The following is a 16,208-nucleotide window of genomic DNA, read 5'->3' as shown; positions in this document are numbered from 1 at the left end:
CACTCGTACAGCACAGCAGGAGGTAGGAGACAACGGGGATGGCAGCAGGGGACATGCCTCTCGACTTGCCTGCACACTTTAGTATGCCTTACTATCGAGGTGTGCCTTATATTTGCGAATTCTGCAAATTTCTTGATGTGTCTTACTTTCGGGGGTGCCTTATTTTCGGAGAAACACGGTACTCCCCAAATGCACACCATTTGCAACCTGATTGGTTGTTTGGATTTACTCATTCCCGATGATTGGTTATTTGGGTTGCCTGATTCACGGTGATTGGTTACTTGAGTTGCTTGATTCACGGTGATTGGTTATTTGGTTTGCCTGATTCACGGTGATTGGTTATTTGGTTTGCCTGATTCACGGTGATTGGTTTAGGTTGGCTCGTGTAGAAGTGAGGAGTAAAAGGCTAATATGCGTTCGGGGCTTCCGCCACATTGCTGTTTCGGCACTTGTGACAAAACCCTTTTAGAGAATCCCTACAGCATTGTAAAAGCCACTGTGAGAATTCTGTCTAAGCTTAAACATCATATTGTGATGTGAGTAATCATAAATTGGGTAATATGTTTTCTCACTGCAGATCCTTTAATTCTACCGTTACAGGATTCATTGCATTTTCCACCATTCCTCAACTGGCGAAAAAAATTAAAATGTTTTTTGCTCTTGCTCCTGTGGTTACTGTTCAACATCCTATTGGTCCAGCTGCAGCCTCCAGATGGTTACCAGCTTGTTTAATTAAGGTATAGCACTTTATGGCATGTTTAAATTATTTTGATAATTGGGTTCACATATGAGTCCAACATTTTGCCATCAGCCAAGTCCTACAATTATTAGCATTATTAGAAACAAATGGATATCAGAAGCAAGGCTGTAGGGTCGGAGGATGAGGCACGGCCTCTACATTTGGCTAGATGTCAAGAAAACTAAAATGGCCCTTTAGTGTACATGAAATATTTGTACTATGACATTTCAACACTTCTGGACTGTGGCCTCCCTCACACAGATGTTTTTGTACAGCGTTTAGCGCCGCCTTTTCAGCGCTGCGCTAAAGGCTGTACAACGCTCCCATTCATTTCAATGGGGCTTTTCACACAAGCGTCAAAACGCAGCACTTTGACAGCGATGCGCGTTCCATCTTTGGCCGTTTTCAGCCCTGCGTCACCCATTAAAATAATTGAACTTTGTACCACGTTTTTGGCAGTGCGAAATGCAAGCGTTAGCTGCACAACCTAAAAAAAAAGTAATACTCTCCTAGCAGGTGCCGTCAGGGTCCCCGCCGCTGGTCTCCGGAGCTCCTGGCAAGCTGCCAGGCACTTGTTAGCGTTGATAAACTATCTATGTAGCACTGCCGCATCACGAGAAAATCGCACAATTTTGTCGACCGTGTGGAAGCGGCCTAAAAGTCATGTGTACCCCAAAATGATAGCAATAAAAACAAAACAGAAATCTAAAAAAGTCAAGAGCTATGGAAAGTCACCATTCAAAAACAAAAAAACATTTTCAAGTGGTTTTGTGCAAAAGAAAGAAAACTACAAAATTAATGATGTGCTAATCATACTGACCATGATAAACTAGGTTTTACTGCTACTTATGCCGCATGATGAATGGCGCAAAATGTAAAAATACAATCAAAGAATTGCTGTTCTTTTCCATTTCCCGGCGTTAGTTAATAAAGGTTATACAATACATTATAATATTATATATACCCTAAAGTTGTACGATTAAAAAAGTGCAACTCATCTCATAAATAACAATCCCTCTTATTGCTGTCAACAGAAAATAAAAAAGTTAAAGGGGTTGTCCCGCGAAAGCAAGTGGGGTTATACACTTCTGTATGGCCATATTAATGCACTTTGTAATGTACATCGTGCATTAATTATGAGCCATACAGAAGTTATTCACTTACCTGCTCCGTTGCTGGCGTCCTCGTCTCCATGGAGCCATCTAATTTCAGCGTCTAATCGCCCGATTAGATGCGCTTGCGCAGTCCGGTCTTCTCCCTTCTGAATGGGGCCGCTCGTGCTGGAGAGCTGCTCCTCGTAGCTCTGCCCCGTCACGTGTGCCGATTCCAGCCAATCAGGAGGCTGGAATCGGCAATGGAACGCACAGAGCCCACGGTGCACCATGGGAGAAGACCTGCGGTCCACCGTGGGTGAAGATCCCGGCGGCCATCTTCGCAAGGTAAGGAAGAAGTCGCCGCAGCGCGGGGATTCGGGTAAGTACTATCCGTTTTTTGTTTTTTTTAAACCCCTGCATCGGGTTTGTCTCGCGCCGAACGGGGGGGCTATTGAAAAAAAAAAAAAACGTTTCGGCGCGGGACAACCCCTTTAAGGGTTTTGGAATGCAAAAATGAAAAAAAAAAATCCTGGTCATTAAAGCCCAAAATAGGGCGTTCACTAAAGGGATAAAGGCCACCAAGATCCATGTCCTTAAAGTGTTAATTAGAGCCTAGAGAACATGTAAGCCAAAAAATAGCAATTGAGAATTATCATATATGGCAGTTTTTGTGTTCTAATTATTTTTTAAATAGTCTTTTTCTCTTTTTTTCCTTTTAGGCATTCTTCGGTGAAAAGCTCTTCCTGCCACAATCAAAAATTACAAGGTTCATTTCCAGAAAATTTTGCAATCATTTTCTACTGGATGAATTATGTGGCAACTTTTTCTTCCTCCTGTGTGGGTTTAATGAACAGAACCTAAATATGGTATGCTGAACACGTCAAGTAATGAAAACGTACAGACATTTCTAAGCACTTTGTGCTCTATTTTCTCTAGAACTCCACTTGCTGTCTAATACTTTTTTACTTTTCGAGGTTGAAAACTCACACTATGGACTCTTTCCCACGAGTGTAGGCATTTTTACGTGCGCCCACCACGCCGTATAAGAACGTGAATGGGCGCACAAATCTAACGTTTGTGCGCTTGTTCAGATGGCACGGCCCCAGGCATATACGCCGAGTCCACAATGCCGTTGCTTCCACTTCCCTCCCCGTCGACGGCTTATCTCCTCTCTCCTTCCCTCCGGCTGTTTGCAATGGAAGTGGACGGGACGGAGAGGAGCTAAGCACTCTCCCCTCCCTGCCCCTTCCCATTGCAAACAGCCGGAGGGGGAGAGAAAGGAGGAGAGAAGGGGAGGGAGTTTAGCAGTCACGCTGCTAAACTCCCTCCCACCTCCTTTCTCCGGCTCCTGACATTGGCTCCCATAGAAGCCTATGCAGCGGCCGATATATTCCGAGCACAAAGATTGTTCCAGCACTATCTTTGCTGCCCGGCATAAAAGCGCCCAACTCTATATTTACCGTCCGAGTGATAAGCCTGTGTGATCTGATGCATTGGAATCCAATGCATTAGATGGTAGCGTATATCGGCCTGCCAATATATGCTGGTGTAAATAAGCCCTAAGGCTAACTTCACACGGGTGCGCGTGATATAAGGCCGTGAATCCCAGCCTCATATCGCACTTGCCATCAATGTGAAATCTCCAGGGATGTGAGGTGTTTTCATGGCAAAACAGCCTCGCATCACTTTGGGGAAGCAGGGATCCTCCAGCTGTCACAGCTGCGGCAGAGGATCACAGAGTTTCTCCCATTGCTTCCAATTGAAAACGGTGGGCTCTACAAAAGCACGCAGAAAGATAGAACATGCCATGATTTGTTTCCCACATAGGATCACATTGCGGGGCCATGCAGGAAAAAAATCGCTTAGGTGTACAACCCCATTCGGAAGAATGAGGTTCATGTTTGTGCAAGATTTGTGCGTCTCGCAAAGCACAAATCTCGCGCAATTTTGATGCCCATGTGAAGCCGGACTAAGAGATGCATGGGACCTTAATATACCTTCATTTCACATGGATGCGTACATAGTTATTCTTTGTTGCACTCCTCACAAAAAAATTATAGCATACTGTGTTACTGAAGCTAGTCTCCCGTAGAAGCGTCAGGGGACTCCATTTGTCACAAGCTCCTGCGCACAGCTCTGCTGTGTACGTTGGGTCTTAAAAGGCTTGTCTAGAATCCTCTTTTTCTAGAAACAGTAGCACGCCAGTAATACCACACACAAGCTGTGGAGAGGCTACTCAAGTGTTACTCAATGAAAGCAAGGGAGTTACAGATGTGTCCGCCCTTAAAGGGGTTTTCTTATTACTTGTATATCATCTGGCATGTCAACAAAACCAAAGAAAAGCTGCAGTACATATTACATCCACTAGATGGCTGTAGATAGACTAACATGATTTATAATTAGAGATGAGCGAACGTACTCGTTTCAAGTAATTACTCGATCGAGCACCGCGATTTTCGAGTACTTCAGTACTCGGGTGAAAAGATTCGGGGGGGTGCCGGGGGACGGCGCGGGGGGTAGCAGCGGGGAACAGGGGGGAGCCCTCTCTCTCCCCCCCCACTCACCCACGGCGCCCCCCGAATCTTTTCGCTCGAGTACGGAAGTACTCGAAAATCGCGGTACTCGGGCAAAAAAGGGGCGTGGCCGAGTACGCTCGCTCATCTCTATTTATAATCTATAATCTCCCAACAAAGTATCACAGAACCATTGTGCAATAACTTCAATATCTTACCAGAACAAGGTATGACAAAATCTGTGTGTCTTTAGACAACTTGCTAGCTAGTAAAGTCCTGTGATCACAGCAGCATCTGCATCAATTCAAACAGTCCCTCTCTCTCTAATTAGAGAGAAGAAGTCTGCAGCACAAATAGCTGAGTTTTGAAGGGAAATGCTCAACAAAAGTATTGTACATGAGGGTTACAGAGCACATATTTTCAGGACGCCAGATTTTGAGTTGTCTTCGTGGGGTGTTTTGTGTAGATTGATGGGGAGAAATGAATATTAGCTATTTTAGAATAAGGCTGCAGTGTAACAAAATATATACAATTTGAAGAATTCTAACCACTTTCTGAATCCACCATAGGATCATATTTTGTGATATCCTATGAAATTCTGTGTGCTATTCAGATCACAAACTTGAATTGTGGTAGATACGTGTTTAGGTCTGCAAAATTTACTTTGCCCTATCAGCAAACCTACAGTACCTATCCCAGCATGTACCTAAAGGCCCTTTTACACACAAAGATGATTGCTCAAAAGATGGCTTTTGAGTGATCATTTTGCATAAACTACTACTTGGTACTAATGCCTATTAGTACCAATTAGTAGCGTGTGAGCCAGTGGGAGCTGTTCTACCACGGGGCTGACAGCTGTTATCAGCGGTCCCCGGGGCAGAGCACAGCGTGCGGTTCTTCTTATCAGCTGTTCTGCCGAACAATGGATTTCATGCCGAACTGAAAATCATCGTTCGGCAGAAGAGTGAAAGATGGGCACATTTACACGCAACGATTATCGCTCAAAAGCCATCTTTTTAGTGATAATTGTTGCGTGTAGAAGGGCCTTAATATTTTACCAGCAATTCTAAATTGAAGACATACTTTCAAATTTACAAATTGGAGCAATCATGTTCACATCACATTTTGCTATTCCATCTCCCCCCCTTTGAATGGATTCATTAACAAATCCATTGATTTTCAATAGGGCTCGTTTGTCTCTTCTTGTCAAGTTGCTGCCAGGATCTGTTTTCTTTTTTTTGCCAGCAAGATAGGCAAATGGAGTTTGTTGGATTTTTTTTTTCTGTCCTGTTGAAAAAAAAGATCCTAATAGATCGATTTTTTTTTCTTTAATGCACATTTATGGCAAGCCAAATGCTACAGAACCGGGATCTTGTTGCACCATTCATTTTGTAGTCCACTTTTTTCAATGCAATTTGAAGAAATATTCCAGAAACGTTATATTTTCACCCATAGGGTGAAAATTGATACCGTAGATCAGTGGAAGTCTGAGTGACACTGGGACCCCAACTGATTCCAAAAACAGGGGTCTGGCAGGTCTTTAAGAGAACGAAGTTGAGGTGGTGCAGGCGCGCTGCAACTCCATTTAATTCAATGAGGGTGCTGGAGGTTGCTGGGCGCTTGAACTCTGCAATTTCCAGTGTTCTCATTGAAATGAATGGAGCGGTGATGCGCCTGTGCTAACTCTTGACCATTCCCTAGGAGACCAGCCGAACCCCCATTCTTGGGATTAGTGGGGATCCCAGCAGTCAGACTCCCACTGATCTATTAATCTTCACCTATCCAGTGGATGGGTAAAAACAAAGAAAAAAAACGCAAATATGCAAAGCTCATGTGACATAGGCCTGGTTCTCTAGAATACCTCTTTAAATAATTACTAATCACACATAAGCAAAGTCTAGATTTAAGTTTTACTCGTTTCTAAATACTGCTGAAAACATTGAACTTCCTTCACTTTTATCATTTAGACCCGTGTCCATGTGTACACTTCATTCTGTCCTGCTGGAACATCCGTGCAGAATATGATACATTGGTTACAGGTACAGGGGACAATTACACATTTTTTATTAGAGTGTGACAAAGAATGCTTCAGAGATGAAGAAGATTCCTGCTGCAGCATTCATGCTATGGTCCTTCTATGCCTTATATGCGTCAACCTGATTTTTCATTTCTTAAGGAAGGGAAAGCTGTACTATTGTGCATACACGCCAACCTCCTCTGTATCCTATCATCCGAATAGAGATACAGTGATCCCTCGCTATATCATGGTTCAATGATTGCGGCTTCAGTGCATCGCAGATTTTAGATAGACCATATATAATTCTGTTTTCGCAGAGTTTTTCGTTATATCTTGGAATTTGCGGTACATACAGGAAATACAGTACGCCGCTAGCGCTTGCCAATGCGAGATTGTACACGGCACACTATTGGCTGACGGAATGTGTTCTGTATCGGGAGCCGATTGGCTCACTGATCGCAGCATCGGTCTATTTGTTCTCTTTTGCGATTGTTCGGCGGTTCACCTGACAGATTGATTTGTGTAAATATAGCGCCGCTACTTCACTGATTTTTGTGAGGGTCTCTGGAACGTAACCCCCGCGATAGACGAGGGATCACTGTATATGAAATAAGATGACTGTCCAGCTGTGAGACCATATAATATGCTGTATGTACAGAATATTCTCACTGTGTCTATTCTATACTGTTGGACTCCACTCCAAGCTTTGTCTTAAGTGTGAATGAGGCTTTAGATCTCCAATACACAGAGAATAGAATGCATTGATTTCAATGGGTTCGTCCACATTTCCATATTCTGTGCGTGCATTTTAATAGCGCATAAAAAGAACATGTTCTATTTTTTTGCGTATTTTTGCACCAAAGGTTTCCATAGAAGCAAATGTGTGCGCACAATATGCAAGGAGAAACGTGAAATACTGCGTAATGAAAAAAAAATATCTGGAACTCATTAAGCCTAATTAGCCATTTCAATCGGTGCGTCTTTCTTAGCCATGCATAAATAAACATGTCCTACAGGCAAAAAAAAGTACAGCTAAAAACACTGATGCATGAAAAATGCAATGCTCATGCATGGGCAAATATGTAAAGCCGCCCTTAGGCTTTATTCACATGTGCATTTTACGCAGCTATGTAGCCACTTTTTCACGCCCCGCCGAAAAACACGACTGTCTGAGGCATTGGATTCCAATGCATTTGTTCACATGGGCAATTTTGCGCCTCGAACACTCACCCGGCGTAGAAAAATAGCACATATGTGACCAAGATCAGCGCACACTTTTACGCGCGGCCGGAAAAGATCGTTCTGATTCTATCTTTCGACTGATATACCCTGGCTCCCATAGACTTCTATGGGAGCTGGAAAAACAGGTGCCTCTATTTAGGCATTTAAAGTCATTCCAAGGATTTAAGTGAGGGATTTCGGGGTTCTGGTGTATTTTTTCACTAATAGGTCACACCTGTTCATGTGAATGGACAAAAAAATGCTAATTAAGTTCGGGACATGATCGCGTCATTTCTTCATTCACGCGATTTTATGGCGCATGTGGGCAACCTTAAAAACACATATGCTCATGTGAAGGAGCCCTTAGGGTGGATTCAGACGATCGTATATTGGCTCGGTTTTCACGCTGAGCCAATATACGGTGTCCTTGTCTGCAGGGGGGGGGAATGGAAGAGCCAGGAGCAGGAACTGAGCTCCCGCCCCCTCTCTCCGCCCCTTGCCACTATTTGCAATAGGAGGGGGTGAGACGGGGCACAGCTAAGTCTCCGTGCCTAGCTCTGCCCCTGCCCCGCCCCTCCCATTGCAAATAGTGGCGAGGGGCGGGGAAGGGGCGGGAGCTCAGTTCCTGCTCCTGGCTCTTCCATCCCTTTCCCCCCCCCTGCAGACAAGGACACCATATATCGGCTCGGCGTGAAAACCGAGCCGATATACGGTCGTCTGAATCCACCCTTAGTCAGTATGTAGAGATCACAGTTTCTATTTATATTCTCATTAACATCATTGACAACTGTGCCTGCAATTACCAGCGTCGGCCACTACATAGCAGTTGGAGCAGCAGTTTCTGCTCCAACCCTTGTGTATTGCAGCGCTGACAGCAGGAGCCCGATCAGTTGATCGGCTGGGGTTCCAAGCGGTGGGTTCTGGCCGATCATCTATCCTGAGGATAGGTCATCAATGGTATTTGCACTTACACTCACGCTTTGTACCAAAAAGGCTTCCTGTGTATTTTAACATAGTCCTGCATAGTTATATGGTCTTCCGACTTTCCTGTGTATCTATTTCCATGGAGTTCCCTTTTTATATGACGTCTGCAGTCTCAGTACTATGCCTCTTGTATTTGCAGGAATTGGTATAAAAGGAAGAAACTGCCCACATTCGTTTTGAGTACTACCAATGCGAACTCCCACCTAAAGCAAGACTTCCCAGCCTTCTTGCCACTAGGGAATCAGTGGATAATGTTATTTGTATCCTAAAAACCCAACCATTGTGGATCAGGTACTCCTTAGGGTATGTCCACACAGGGCGGAAATGCAGCAGATTTTCTGTATGAAATCTCTGCAGCATTAAGGCATAAGCTATGTGGATGAGGTTTTAAAATATGTCTTCCCTATGATGCTGAAAAATTCCACGCAAAATCCACAGCAGAATTGGCATGCAGCGTGTATGAGCATACCCTGAAGGCAGCAGAAATAACTATTATGTATATAGTAAGGCACGTGATTTGATATTATATTCTGAACTCCATTTCTGTAATAATATAATAATATACTGTATATGTGGCTTATTACTTAGGCCGTTCACACTGGGAAACTACAGGCTTTTGACTGGGGCACTGAAGGCAATAAGAAGCATTATAACCAGGTAACACTCCCCTTTATGTATTTATTCTTAAAAACCCAAAAATATTACATTACAGTAACCTTTGGCAATGAAGATGTTCCTGTGATTAGCTAATTTCCACAGGTCGGGCTTCTGAGACCCTCAGTGAACACCCATTTAAGAACTTTAAGAAGTTTTGGCTGGTTGTACAGTTAAAGGAATAACAGTACATGTATATTTGCAAACTGTCCTTATTTTGCTGGGACAATCCACTGAAACGGACCACAAAAGAGTTTATATGCCGCCCAAAAGTGTCCATTTCCAGTGGCAGGTTTAAGTGTACTTATTGTTAAGTAAGTCCACCAGGGCAAAAGATGTTGATATATGGCAGCTCTTTGCACTGACTAATAGTGGGAGGGGGGAAATCCAAGCAAAGGTGTAGTGGCCCAGAGTTAGGGGCCCCTCCAGCACTGAACCTGTTTGTCCCATGTCACTGTTGAGAGTGGTGTATGGTGCAGTGTTCTCTGTATTAACACAAAACAGGGCATGAAAGAGTTAATGTCTGGAAATTGTATCAGTCTAGTCTAGTTATGAGTATTGTCTGTCCTAACTTCTGTGTGCCGTGCTGTGTAGTGCACCATGTGTTAGGGGGCGAAGCTAGAGAAAGAAGAGAGGAGTTGGGAGTAAGATGAGAGGGTGTGAGGTCGAGAGGATGGAGATGGAGGAGAGATGGGCTGCTCCTGCCCGGGTTGAGTCAGGACGATGTCTCTCCTTGTAAGAGGTTTATCGCCTTCGGGGATTGGAGTGCAAGAATGCAGGGAAGGAGTTGGCGCGAAAGTGCAAGCACCGCCTGCTCCCCCGCTGAACCAAAACTCAAAGAAACTAGTAAGAAACTAAAGGCCGTCAAGCTTAAGACTGTTTGCCCCAAGAGAAGCGTCCATCAGATAACCGCAACTGAGGATATGTGTGCCTTGGGAAAAGAACTGTTCGTTAATTGAATGCGTCAAAAAATGTAAATCTAAAAGTTTTTCTTAAAAGCATTGAATGCCGTATTTTGCAAAACGCAAGTAATTGTCTGTAACTAAAAAATAACCAAGTTGATCGTGACGTGAGTAAAAGGAAACCGCGTATCCCCGGTTTCGAATAGCATTTTGTTTGCGGACTGATCTTTATTCAGGGCGGGTGATTCATCACTTGTCCAGGAACACTGGTGTCACAACGACAATCAGTTGGTGGCTGGGCTAGGTTACTCTTCGGCCATTTGGAAAAGGAACGGTAGAGCCACCGTGAACTATTGCCATATTGTACCCCGCCGTCCCTTTGGCTGAAGGCCTGGTTCCCGGTCACTGCAAAGGGAGCTCACTCTATAATGTCCATATTTCCAAATAAGTCATATAGACAGGGTTGTCCTTATGTCATTATCATGCTCTATGAAATGCACCCCACTTGTTCAGATCCATATTCTTTTCATATTGAAAAATGTGATTGGTTACCCAGAGGTTTGAATGAGCTTCAGAAAAGACATGGATCAGGAAGGGTATCCTTTCTCCTCAGGGAGAGCCTCTAGAAAGTGTGAGGAGATTTGTAAGATCGTTCATGCTCCTCTGGGAAATATGCAAATAGGAAGATGGAGCATTGTCAGAAAAGACAAGCATGTTTTGGACGCGAGCAAATTCATGCTAGCCATGAAATAGAGAGAAGAAATGTGCAGGTTCTCATTGCCCATAAGGAATGTAGACTGTGCCAATCAAAGGAAGGGCTACCCTTCATTAGCCAAATAGCAGGTGTTGTATACAGTCAAACCTGTAGTTTCGTTGGTAATCCGTCCAAAAGCAATCGGCCAAACTTGAAACCAATGAAACTCAAGGCAATTTCCATAGGAATCAATGTAAATCCAATTAATTCATTCTAGACATTTCAAAAAACACACCAAACCATATTTTTGCACAGCGTTTAGCGCTGCGCTAAACGCTCCATTCATTTCAATGGGGCTGTTCACACAAACGTCAAAGCACAGCGTTTCCAATGCTGCACTTTGACAGTGATGCATGTTCTATCTTTGGCCATTTTCTTCCTGCGTCGTCCATTAAAATGAACGGGCAGCGGTTTCAGCGCTGCCGAAAACACGGCACAACTTGGTACTGCCTTTCTGGCAGTGCTAAACTCCCTAGCTACTCTACCTGAGAGAAATAAAATCAATACTCACCTTGTAGGTGCCGTCGGTGTACTGGTGGCCGCTTTCCAGAGTTCCGTGCAGGCTGCCAGGCACCCATCAAGCTGGCAAAGCATCTTGCTAGTGACGCGGATTAAAATATCCCGCCTCCAGCAAGAGATTGCTCTGATTGGCTGAGTCAGCTTCCGCTCCGACCTCTGTGTATTTGCGGTGCTGACCACATGCGCCCACACAGCTGATCAGTTGGGGACCCGAGCGACGGACCCCAGACGATCAACTATTGATGACCTATCCTGATGATAGATTATCAATTATAGTTCCCTGGAAAACCCCTTTAACCCATTGAAATACAAGGGTTAAAATCCGTGGCAGATACACAACAAATACCATTGCAAAATCTGCACCATTTAGGCAGGGGTGTAGCTAAAGGCTGGTGGGCCTAGGAAAACAGTGCAGCTTTGGCTGAAGAGAGAGGTGAGTATATGTCTATTGAAAAAAAAAAGACCTTGGACAACCCTTATAAAAATTCTGCCTCTTCAGCCCCGCCTCCCCACCCCCCTAATAAACCCACACTTCCGTCAGGGAAAGGAAGTCACTCTAATGCCATAGTGATGGCCAATGCCCCTTTTGTACTAAGCTCAATATTTGGCTTTAAACTTGCACATACAACTTTTAAAGGCGGTGGCTTGGCTGACTACTGACACCCAAGCTCCTGCTCTAACCGCCAGGAGCAGAGAAACCTCAGATCCTGGCAGTTTAACCGATTACATGCCGCAATCAATAATTACTGTAGAATGTAAGCAGATAGCAGGAGGTGGGGGCTCATCTGTCACCCATTGGCACCCTGCAGTTCGATCACAAGGTACCAATGGGTTCCCATGGCAGCCAGAAACCTGACAAAGGCCTCTGTGTCTGCCATGTAACTCAGCCAGTTAGACCCTACCTCCGGCAGAGTCTAGTATACTGTTGTCATAGGCATGGTAGAATGCACTACATAAGTAATGCAGTGTACTATCCTAGCTATAGAACGACTGCATCTACAAGTTGCCTTGGGAAACTAAAAAATACCATCAAATAAAGCTTCATTTAAAGAAAAAAAAATGCACATTTTTCCTCACAAAAAAAACCTTTTTAAATGTCTAAAATGCAAAATATTTTTTCAAAAACACAACAACCCTGACAATGAAAATATTGTGTGATTTATTGCACAGGGTGAACACTGTAAAAATAATAATAAAAAAAAATGCCATAATTACTATTTTTCTTGTTCACCTCACAAGAAAACACAATAAAAACAATCCAAATGTCACATGTACCTCAAAATGTACCAATAAAAACTACAACTCTTTCTGCAAAAACAAGTCCTACCAGAAAAATAAAACTGTTCCGGGTCTTAGAATGTGGTGATGCAGATTCAATTGTTCCTCCTTAAGAATGTGTTTTATTGTGCAAAAGTAGTAAAAAAAAATTGTAAAAAATCTATATGAACTTGGTACCGCAGTAATCGTGCTGATCCATATAAGAAAATTATCATGGTATTTTTTACCAAATAAACAAAACCCCAAAGCAATGGCGCAAATTCTAGCTTTTTTTCTATCTCCTTCCCCCACAAAAACATTTAATAAAAGTTCTACAACACATTGTAAGTACCCCAGAATTTTGCCATAAAAATATACAGCTCGTCCCCCCCCAAAAAACAAGCCCTCATACAGCTACGACTTATGACTCTTGCAATGCGATTATGAAAATAGCTCGGTCCTTAAAGGGGATGAGGGGTTTTAATATGAAGATTTTTAAGGGCTGGGTATGCATTAAAATAAAAAACAAAACATGCTCACCTATTTTCAGCCCCCCAGGGCACCACTAACCAGCTCTGCTGCTCCGACCTGGTACTCGCCACTGGAAGCCAGGTGCCCGATGCTACCAATCAGAGGTCACAGCATCAGCTTCTGAACTCCTGACATCAGTGCTCATATCTTGGGTGCCACAATGACAGGAGTTCGCTGTAGCCTCTGATTAGCTGCAGTGGTCACCTAACTTCCAGTGGGCCGAGGATGAGGAGGAAGCAGCGGAGCCGATTAGCAGTGCCCAAGGGAGACTACGGACAGGCGAGTATATGTTATTTTCTTATTTTAACTCATGCCCATCCCGTAAACATCTTTATAGTAAAACCACACAATCACTGAAAGCAAAAAATAGGCTCATCACCAATGGGTTAATATTGCCTCCCCCCCACACACACCTCCATTCAGTGTTAGTCACTTACATATACTCCCCCCCAGCCTTCCTTCCCTCGTTCCCCTGCGTCCCCTATAACTACGCCACTGCATTTAGGTGTGGATTTGGCCAATGTGGATTTGCGGCATAATTGCTGTAGGTTTTCCATTGCTGAGAGCCTGAAGCAAATATGCCATTTGTGACGGTACCCTAATAGTGAATTGGCTACGGAGAGTGGAACATATAAAAGTGGTTAAGTGGTTTTCATTGTCTTCATTTTTTATCATTCAATGTGTTCAACTTTTTTTTCATCAGAGCACCCCCCCTTTGTATGATGTGACAAACATGGATGTCCCCACAGCTCTCTGGAGTGGAGAACATGACTGGCTTGCTGACAAGCTGGATGTTGAGTCATTGATCCCTAAAATCCGTAATTTGGTCTATCATGAAGAGATACCAAAATGGCAGCATCTAGATTTTGTATGGGGTCTTGATGCTCCACAAAAGCTGTACAACAGAATCCTTGAGCTCCTGGAAAAGCATTCATGAACTACTCCCTATGTGTGATGGACGTCTACAACTGGGATATTCAATACTGAGGGAGGAACATCTTTAACCCCTTTTGGTGCCTACTGTATTCGGTGCAATTCCCCTTTCACCGTGTCATTGCTAGATATCAGCCAGAAAGTAATGCCCGACTATAGCAACTACAAGTTGAAAGTTTGTGAACCCTTCAGAATTTTCCATATTTCTGCATATTTGACCCTAAACTGCGTCAGATTTTTACACAATTTCTACAAGTACATTGTAGATAAAGAGAATCATATCAAAGAAATAAGTCAAAAATATTAGACTTGGTTATTTATTTATTGAGGAAAATGATTCAATACTGCATGTCTGTGACTGGCAAAAGTATGTGAACCTTTGCTTTCATTACCTAATGTGACTCCCTTGTGCAGCAATAACTGCATCTAAATGGTTCCGGCATTGATTAGTCCTGAACATTGGCTTAAAGGAATTTTAGCGCATTCTCTGTACAAAACAGCTTCAATTATGTCATGTGGGCGGGTTTCGTCCCATGAACTACTCGATTCAGGTCCTTTCACGTTTCTATAGGATTAAGGTTAGGACTCCAACTTGGACATTCCAAACCTTTAACTTTTCTCTTCTTTAACCATTTTTGTAGAACAACCTGTGTGCTTTGGGTCATTGTCTTGCCACATGACCCATGTTTGAGGTTCAGCTCACGGACAGATGTCCTGACATTTTCCTACAGAATTTTCTGGTATAATTCAGAATTCATAGTTCCATCAATGAAGGCAAGCCATCCTGGCCCAGATGCATCAAAAAAAAAGGTGCAAACCATAATACCACTTCCACCACCATGTTCCTCAAATGGTATGAGCTTTTTTTATGCTGTAATGCAGTGTTTTTCATACTCCAAACAAAGCTTTTTGGCTTAAATGAAAAGTATTACTTTGGGTTCATCCATAAATAAAACATTGTTTCAAAAGCCTGCTGGCTTGTCCAGTAATGTTCTTTTTGAGAGCAGCCATTTTCTCCTAGCAATTTTGCAATGCACACCATTGTTGTTGAGTGTCCTCCTGATGGTGGACTCATGAATATTAGCTAATGTGAGAAAGGTGTGATCTTTGTTGGTTGACCACTCCTGGGGAGGGCAATAATGGTCTTGATGTTCCTCCATTTGTACATAGTCTGTATGATTGTGGATTGGTGGAGTCCAAACTCTTTGGAGATGAACATCAACAACTGATCTTCTGAGGTCCTCAGAGATCTGCTTTGTTTGTGCCATGATACACCTCCACAGACGTGTTGTGAAGATCAGACTTTTATAGATCTCTCTTCCTTAAACAAAACAGGTTGCCTACTTACACCTGATTGTCATCCCATTGATAATTAATTCTTAGGGACTTTTCACACTGTGGAAAAAGAAAGCATGGCATGTCTTATCTTTTTGGCTTCCTCAGAATGCATTGGCCATTGTTTTTAATAACACCGTAAAACAATGAGAAACACTCGCCGATCCTCTAACAGCACTGAAAGCTGCACCGAAGGATTACTACTTCATAGGAGCGATGGGAGGCGCCCCTGTGTAAAAAAGCACATTGACAAGCGTGATATTGGGCTGAGTTTCTCAGCCAGATGCTCTTGCCTAACTGTAGGTAGTCTAAGGCTGATTTTAGACATGGGTATTTTAACACATCTGTACACATTACAGCAGTAGGTCATCAGCATTCGCCTCTGTACAGCTTATTTTCTACCGGTCAAAAATATTAATCTGTTTACCCAATTGAAATACTAACAGATCATGCTGCATTAAAAAAAGGCCATTATGTGAATCGCTACATAAGTTTACATTAGCTCCGTATTGTGGTCCACAAAACACGCTTGTCTGAAAGCAGCCAAAGGCAGCGAAAATCTGACCTACATCACACTCATTTGCCAGCGATTTTAATTCCAATGTATGGTGTTAAAATGCACAATGTAGATGCATTTTTCACAGACATGATTTTTTCATGTGAATTAACCCATTGAAATTGCTTTGCATGTGCAAGCTCTATCTTTCTCACAATGACAGGATGCGCACATGAAAATAGTAAATGAGAATATAGCC

General features: G+C 43.2%; 1 protein-coding gene across 1 annotated transcript in view; it reads left to right on the top strand.

Annotated features, from left to right (window-relative positions):
- LOC136624872 (lysosomal acid lipase/cholesteryl ester hydrolase-like) overlaps positions 1 to 14,266 on the top strand; it is a 41,072-nt gene extending 26,806 nt beyond the window's left edge. Inside the window, exons 5-9 of the mRNA XM_066598801.1 lie at positions 601 to 737; positions 2,553 to 2,699; positions 6,314 to 6,385; positions 9,157 to 9,225; positions 13,889 to 14,266. Of these exons, the coding sequence (XP_066454898.1) occupies positions 601 to 737; positions 2,553 to 2,699; positions 6,314 to 6,385; positions 9,157 to 9,225; positions 13,889 to 14,122 (659 nt within the window). The 3' untranslated portion in view covers positions 14,123 to 14,266. The remainder of the gene's footprint in view (positions 1 to 600; positions 738 to 2,552; positions 2,700 to 6,313; positions 6,386 to 9,156; positions 9,226 to 13,888) is intronic.
- Positions 14,267 to 16,208: the final 1,942 nt, after the last annotated feature.

The sequence above is a fragment of the Eleutherodactylus coqui genome, chromosome 4 (genome assembly GCF_035609145.1).
Source record: "Eleutherodactylus coqui strain aEleCoq1 chromosome 4, aEleCoq1.hap1, whole genome shotgun sequence".
In the NCBI taxonomy this organism is placed as follows: domain Eukaryota; kingdom Metazoa; phylum Chordata; class Amphibia; order Anura; family Eleutherodactylidae; genus Eleutherodactylus; species Eleutherodactylus coqui.
This window is presented reverse-complemented; position numbering and strand designations above follow the sequence as displayed.